This window comes from Sesamum indicum, linkage group LG9 (genome assembly GCF_000512975.1).
Source record: "Sesamum indicum cultivar Zhongzhi No. 13 linkage group LG9, S_indicum_v1.0, whole genome shotgun sequence".
NCBI classification, from domain to species: domain Eukaryota; kingdom Viridiplantae; phylum Streptophyta; class Magnoliopsida; order Lamiales; family Pedaliaceae; genus Sesamum; species Sesamum indicum.
The window spans coordinates 1,669,214-1,677,629 of record NC_026153.1 but is presented as its reverse complement, the minus strand read 5'-3'; the positions used below and the strand labels follow the sequence as shown (position 1 = coordinate 1,677,629).

At 37.0% G+C, this 8,416-nt stretch overlaps 1 protein-coding gene across 1 annotated transcript in view; it reads right to left on the bottom strand.

Moving 5' to 3' along the window:
• LOC105170192 (importin-5-like) overlaps positions 1-7,256 on the bottom strand; it is a gene marked incomplete in the record, with an annotated part of 9,794 nt that extends 2,538 nt beyond the window's left edge. Inside the window, 14 exon segments of the mRNA XM_011090852.2 lie at positions 133-225; positions 349-534; positions 1,197-1,253; positions 1,354-1,481; positions 1,569-1,638; positions 1,726-1,861; positions 2,679-2,833; positions 2,923-2,997; positions 3,235-3,399; positions 3,489-3,554; positions 3,664-3,768; positions 4,996-5,199; positions 5,914-6,190; positions 6,192-7,256. Coding sequence (XP_011089154.1) covers positions 133-225; positions 349-534; positions 1,197-1,253; positions 1,354-1,481; positions 1,569-1,638; positions 1,726-1,861; positions 2,679-2,833; positions 2,923-2,997; positions 3,235-3,399; positions 3,489-3,554; positions 3,664-3,768; positions 4,996-5,199; positions 5,914-6,190; positions 6,192-7,102 — 2,628 coding nt within the window.

Below are 8,416 nucleotides of genomic sequence, written 5' to 3'. Positions count from 1 at the left end.
CTCAATCATGAGCAAGTGGAAATTAACGTATATAGCTTGACTTCCAAATATGTTTAAATTCTCTTAATCAGATAATTTTTTACCGTTCCCCCCCAACAAATTAGGAGGGAGGAATGAAGAGGTTGGACTCACCCACATGGGCATCAAGTATGATGACAGTTCATCAAAGAAAGGCAAGAATGAAGCCTTGAATGTTTTGATTAGTGTTCCCAATATTTCACCAACCTGAACCATCAAGACAAATAGAAATAGAAATTCTAAATATTGAATTTTTACGTGATTCAGCAACAAGCAAAGAAGTTCGATATGATCAATTTTATCCTGAACATCCAAGTGTAACGAACTAACTTGGTCAAATACTTCTTCTTCTTGCTCATTTTCCTCTTTAAGCAGTTCTCCTTCTTCTGCATCAAAATCTTCAGCTTTGGCTCTCTCAGCTCTCTCTCGCTTTCTACTTGAGCTAGCTGTGATCACCTGTTTTATCTCATCCACAATGCTTCTAACCTGACTCTCATCTAGAAGCAGTCCAGAAATCTGAGAGAAGATTATATGGTGAAAGATGGATAAAGTGAAGCTCATTAAGTGATCTAACAAATATTCAAATATACTTGAGAGAATGAAGTCCCATTAAATACATGGGGCTTTACAAATTTGCAACCAATCTTATATATATCAAATTGTAAGGCCTCTCAACAATTTGTTGCAATTCAAAACTTGACCATGCATATGACTGAAAGTTTGTAATCTGATCTCACAATGCAGTAGGATTCATCCAATCAATTGTATACAAAGCACCTGCTTTTACAACCTCTAATAAAAGATATCTGGCAGCCACGCATATGATAACCAAGGAAGTGCAGAAAATTACAAGGAGACCTTTATAGAAACCATCAATCCATTCACGCGCTCATAGATAAGTTACAAAGTCACAAAACCACATGAGAGAGAATGTCAAAACTGTAACTAGCACTTCATATAATATCCATATATTGTACACTTAGATTACCTTGTCCCAGAACTTTAGGACAGAACAAATTACATAAAGTTAAGTATCCATGTTAGCATGTACTGGCACAAAATTTGAACAGTTTACAAAGGTGAAGCAATTGAGTTTACATTTTAGCAAGTCCATAAAAGTAAGTCAACTCAAAATTGTCAACGTATGACATGGGGAATGTTCTAAATATGTTACCCACCTGCAGACATTCATTCAGAGCATCCAACATATTTGCGCATATCTCTGTGTCTGGTTCCTGCATGACATGATAATTTATATCTTTCATCCCAGATACTAACAATTATGGCCATTAAGAAAAAAAGGTTCATAGTTATATAATTAACTATAACTCGCACCTTATGTAATGCTTCCACTAGAGCAGGAACTATGTAGTCAGACAGCTGTTTAACATATGTCTCATTACGGCCCTGAGCAATCCCTTTCTCCACGGCCAATTTTGCAGACCGCAATAGCTCCGGCATAGCTAGAAATAAACAATTAAAACCAAAACATGTATTAGCAATTTCAATATTTTGTATACTGGAAAATATGCTAAGCAAAATCTGTATACCTGAAACAGCAGCCTTCCTGACTTCTTCATGGAAATAAAATTTCAAAAGGGGAACCAATGTTGGAGCAACCTACACCAATCAGAATGCACCATGACACCTTTAAATTGAGATCAACCATCAGAGGTGTTAAGCAAAAATAAATGGTCTTTCACTAACCTGATCAATCCACGGGTAAAAACCTTCCTTCAACTCATCAGCATAGCAACACAGCATATTGCAAGCAGTGGCCTTTTCTTCTAGGACACTAGTCTTAATCCCAATTCTTTTATCCCCAAGGGTGATGGTTTCCATGCTGCAATATATAGAAATGTCAATACTAATCTTAGATACAATTAAGTGAAAGTGATGTAAAGTACACAGGTACGGTTCGCCATTTATAGTATTAAATCCAAGTACTGATCGAGATGGTGAAAAGGCATACTGTTTCTTATTAACCGGATGGAAAGGAAGAAAGAAACTGAAAACGAGAAACAAACTATAACAAGATCAAGTTGGGTTCTTCCAGATGCATAGAAAATCTGTTGGAGCTCATGTCTAGAAGAATGTTACTCTCATACCGAAGAGCAGACAAAGGAAAGTCATAGTTTCTTCCTTGCAAATAGCTAGACAATTGATGTTTTTCTTTTTTCTTTTGGGTTACATAATTAATGATGCATAAGAGTCAAGTCCATTGCACTGCAAGAAGTTCTCTCTGCCCAAAGTATCTTTATAGATACAATAGAAGCTTAATGAGGTCACAAAATGTTCAAAAAGAGATGCTTGTAAAGTTAATTGATCAAATTAAGTCTAACAAAAGAGAGAAAGTGTATGGAAGGAAAGAACTACTTAATCATTGTTACCCCCCACATCACATCAGAACAGTATCATTCATGGCCGCCTCACAAAAAACAACCAGAAGTATGTATTCCAAGGCAGATGAGTAAAAATGAAACTAATTAATTTGGTTGCAATATCACAAAAATACAAAACCAAGTTTTTAAGATACATTCATCATCTCTTACATATGCTTTTACGAAAAGCGTCAATAGGGTGAAGTAATTTCATCATTGTTCACTATTAGCAAAGACATTTTAAGCACACAAATAAGGAAATATAAGAATAAAGGACACCTTTCATCGTCTGATTCATCAATTTCATTGTCAGAATCAGCGGAAGTAATGGTCACATCAGGTTTTAGCTGAGCAGACTGAAGCAAAGGGGGCATAACCACACCCATGTAGGGAAGGAATTCCTGCCCCAAGCACTTGCAAAGTCTGGCCCAAGCCTAGAATAGAACAAAAGAAATAGTTAGAAGTTGGATATCAAATTCTCGATAGGCATTAGGACCATGCACTTCTAGGGACAACAGCATACTTGTAGCATGTAACTGGTGGTGGGATCATCTGTCTCCATTTGTGATCCTTGCAATGACATAAGCACTTTCATGACCTTGCAAATAATTAAAGAAATTAACATCAGAATGACAATCGTGATAAGCTTGAAAAACAGCTGCTGACAACCAAATACAATACTAGTTAGGCCATCAAAAACAAAACATATCATGCCCATGGAGAAAATATAACAAAGTAAACATTGCGTGATCATGAAGCACAGGAAGAATATAGGATGGGAAACTACATAAGCCAAGAAAACAACAAGCCAGAACTTAGATCTTTAGGCACCCACCTGCTTAGCGTCCTCCTTGAATTTCTCTTTTCCAACTGCCATTCCAACCAAGCTGATGCACTCCATTGCTTTCGCACGAAGCATGCGGTTAGACTTGTCTGTGGCATTCACCAAGATAGCTTTCAAGTAAGGCATAACTGCATCATAGTATTTCTGGAAGTGTTCCTGTGATGATGCATTCCATTAATGGACTCAGCAAGCATGAAAAGGCAACCAAACTATTAATTTAAATAGTGATTACAAGAATGGTATACCTGAGATGAATCAGCGACTGAAGCTAATGCAGTTAAGGCACCCTCCTGCACCATTTGTTTGGAGTTCTGCAAATTGTAAGACAAAAATCAATTTAGGATTCTCATATAACTCTAACACAAGCATAATCTCCATACATGTGCGATAGCAAATTTTTTGTTCTCATTTCATCGGCACCTGTAGAAGTAGAAGCAGCTTGTGCACTATCCCATCTAAATAAGGTGTCAAAATTTCTGGGGTGCAGTTCTCACTAAAGTTTAGCACAGCTGAGGCTGCATGCGCCTGCAAAATGAAGCAATTAGTTATTGTTTGGATAGAAAATTATAACTATGATATAGGCACACAGTGCGCAGCATCAGAAACAGAACTTTGACTAACACAAGGTCCCAATGATGGAAACACAAGTTAAGAATACTAATTACATTGCAAAACATAAAAACAAATAGCATGCAGTACCGCCACCCTGCAATCTCCTGTAACTGATTACACCATTGCTAACTGTATTCAGGCCCAAATGTGCTCCCTACAGATCAACAACTGGATACAAGTTGACAAGTAACTGCCACTATAGATTTCAAACGGTGTACTCCTAATCCTCCATGCACTTTAGGCATCCCAGAGCAAACTAGCCAAGCTTGTTCGCAAAAGGCTATTATTTGGCATGAGGAAAAGAATTTTGATTGTTGTCCAACATTAGAGTAGCACGACATATAAGTTTACCAGATGACATTATATGAGCATAATAAGCAAAACATTCTTACAAATCCTACCCTTTTACATGAAGAAAGTGAACAGATTATGGTCATGCTGCAATTTCCTCAACACATTATGCAAATATAGAAATGTTCCAATTTGAAGTATCTTCTTAAGCTTTAAAGTAAGTCTTGAAAGACAATACAGTTAAATAACACCTTTGCTGAGTATAGGAAACAAACACCGTTCTCACTTTCACTTATGTGCATAGATAAGCTGTGGTCAAATGACCACATGTTAGAGCCTATAGATTGGGCCCAGCGACTTTATAAAGGCCAAGGTAACGAATTATAAATAAAATATCAAGTTTCCTGGAATTTTGTGGCAGGTCGTGGAGTGTGTATTATTCCATAGCATTAATTGATTTTTTTTTCATTTTTTCAAATATCATGACTAGATATTAAGGCACATTACCTAATAAGCAATTTGTAGATCTCTTCCTACAGAATGATAACGAACAAGTAAAAAATATAAACAAGGTAGCCAATAAAATATAGATCAAGAAAAAGAAATTAGGACATGATATTTACGCCATACTCTCGCCAGTAAATGTTAACAGTCAGAGCAGAAAGCAGAATCCTTGTCTTCCTATATAGCCTAAAGTCCTAATTCCTAAGCAGTAAGCACACCATCACAAACATAGAAATTAAAAAACAGGCATTTCAGCTATATTAACAGTAATCAAGCTCACATTGAAGTTGATGTGAAAAGACAAAATGACAGCTCCAAATTGATAACCAACAGAAAATTACAAACCTGTACTCGAGGATTTTGGAAATCATCCATAGCTGAGGCTAGTGCAGGTAGCACACGCTGATGGTACTGAACTTGCAGATCTGGGCCCAAGTCTGTTGAGAGCTGACCAATTGCATTAATAGCTGCCCATCTCACACGTGGATGAGGATGTTGAAAGGAAGTTAAAACCATGTTCACCACTTGCTCCAAATTCTTAATCATCACCTATAGTAGTAACATAATATGAATTATGTTAACCAACAAGGGAACTGTAATAGTCTCTGACAGATGTAGAGAAAATTCCTAATTGGCCAAAAGCAAAATGGAAAGCAACCTTATGCCTTTGACAAACCAAAAATCTAAAGTATATTCTAACTTTCAGCTACACCGGTCCATTAATATCTAGCAAGCAATTGAAATTATACAAGAAAATGACAGTAAACTGGCACACCAATGCATACTAGGCAACCAACAGACTACATTTCATGAGGAACTTACAATTTCGATTAGGTGATGTGGCCATAATTAATTACAGGAAACAAATAGTCGAAGTAAATATATATATATATATATATATGAAAATGGGCACTGAACTGATCTCCATATGAATTTCACCGCAATGTTCCTTTGTGGACAAAGGATTCTGCATCGTACAAACTCTATATGCACAACTAATAATACAGGGCAAGAAATGAATTCTCTGTCAGAATCAATAAATTAAATCAGAAAGTTACCAAATGATTACCATCTATAATTACTCTCACTAAAAAAGAATAGGTGGTAAAGGTTTTGCCAGGTACAACTTCTGTTGTAGCGTCAACCAACTACACCACATAAGAAAATATTTCTCTAAAGCAAGAAACAACTTCGTGAAAACGACAATTTTAATGAGTCATCAATGTTCAGGTAAAAGTAAGATATTTACAGATGTTTGTATACCTTTTGACAACCCTCCGCTATTTGCGCGAGTGCAATGAGAGCCGCATGATGCTTCTGCCACTCAGGAGCAGACAGATAAGCCGGCAACTGCTCAGATGCCACGGGAACAATGGTATTCCCACCAAGTGCTATGGAGAGCCTATCTAAACATTCCTGACCAACACTATAATTACTTGTCTCCCCCGCATCCTCATCCTTTGGCTCAGCACTGTGCCAAGCTGGATCATCCTCCACATCCAAAAGCATCTTCATTAAATTGGCAAAGAGCCTGCAAATGAGCTTCTGCCAGTGTAATGACAAATTCAATCGCCAGATGCCGAGTGCCTTCCTCCAAACTCTCTGCCTCAGCTATCTGCAGCATGGACCCCACAACATCCACAATCTGCCTGCGCAGAAACCTAGGCTCTGTCCCAGCCAACTCAATCAACAGCTCCAGAGCCTCTTGTGCTGTTGCCTCCTGCCCCGAGTTGAGCGCCTCGGTCAATGTCCTCATCATAGAGGGCAACAAATCCTGGAACCGATCACGATCATTCGAACTTGACAAGCACTGGATAAAGTTAATAACAGCACTCAGGGCTGCAATCTTCACATCGGGATTGGGGGAATTATTGAGTACATTTAAGAATACTGTATGCAAATCAGTTATGTAGGGAATCAAGAGTTGTCCAATGAATTGGGCCAATTGGGAGAACATCAAGAAGGCGGACTCCTGCAATTTTGGGGAATTCGAAGTTACACATTGGAACATGAAGGGCAGAATTTCGGGCCACTGATTTTCAGGTAAGAGGGAAGAAGCAAGCTCCGAGATGGTGTCGCAGAGCTTTTTTATGATAGATTTGGAGTCCTCACTCTGAATTGAGGACAAGAGAATGTTCTTAATAGCGGAACGAGTGGATTCATTGAGTTGAGGCCAGATAAAGGAGTCGTCCCGAGTGAGCTGCTTGCGAAGGAGAATGGTGGCCATGGCGCGGGCCTCAACATGTAGAGAGGAGGAGAGGAGGTGGGCTAGTTTGAGGGCAAGGGAGTTGGGATCGTTCTGCTTGAGCAAATTGAAGATAGACTCGGCCTGGGATCGCTGGTCGTTGGAGGAGGACATCAAATGGGAGATGAGGGTTTCGAAGGGGGCGGGGTCAGGCCCCAGAATGGCCGCCAATTGGGCTTGCTGAACCTGAGTCGACTCGGCATCCATTCTGCAGCGTGGCCGCGATAGTAGACTAGGGTTTTTGAGTGTGTGTGTGTTTATTTGTCGCCCAGGGGGTGGCGCTCTGCTGAGATATATATATGTAATAATAGTAGTAGTAGATGATATCCTTCTCTCTCACACACACAGTGGTGTGTGTATCTCTGGGGTTATATATAGGTGTATATGTAGAGAGAGAGACGTGGGGGGGGGGGCACAGAACAGCACACACTAAAACACACGAGTTGGGGTTTGGCGGAAAGGATATTTTGGTCTAATTGTTAGTTGGGAATGTGTGGGGGCGAATGGAATGTACAAGTATTTGTAGCACAACAGAGTGCGGGTGAGGGTGAGAGTGCAGCACAGCATGATGATGATGAATTGATGATGCAAATGAGTGTTGTGGGGCTAATGCTAATTAGGGCAAAGTAGGATAAAAAAGCTGAAGCTGGCGGGAGCTGTAGGAAACACATTCTTAAATAAATATGTTTCATGATTCAATACAAGTCTTAAGAATATTAAGTGTGAATCAAATCAATAAGTTGTGATGATAACAATTGTGTGACTATTTCTTTCCTCTACATTCTTTATTTATTATATATTAAAATAAATAAATCATTTTTTATTTTATTTTATATTTACATATTCAACTTTTGAAATTTACTAGTTTGTGAAAATATGATTTTTTGATTTGGACTACAATAACTTAAATATATATTGGGCACATTTAAATACCTCATGTACTACAAATATACTAGGGGTGGCAGATGAGTTGAGCCGGCTCGAATTTGAGCTCGAAGCGAGCTGGTGAATATTTTTTATATATTTTTTATTTTTGAATTCTTTATATATTTAATATTTGATTAGTTTTATAATTTAAATTGACCATATATTATAATTATTAATCAATATCATACATTTTATTTTGGATAATAATAAATTATGGTGCTTTTATTTATACATTTGATCTTTATATAAAAATAAATTTAATCAACAACTTAGTAAATTATAATTTTTTTTATAATTAAAATTATTATAATATCTTTATGTTAAATTTTAATATATATTTGTATTATGTTATACATTTTTTAAATTGACAAGTAATTCACTTATAATTTTTTATTATTTATAAATTTATGTCAAAATTTAGTAATTCCTATGAATTAAGCTAAAACTCATAATAATAATAATAACAATAATAACAATAACAACAACAACAATAATAATAATAATAATAATGATGGTTGAACTTCTAATTATTATTTTATTATATATAATGAGATTAAAAAAATTAATCAATAATTACGATATCTTAAAATTCGG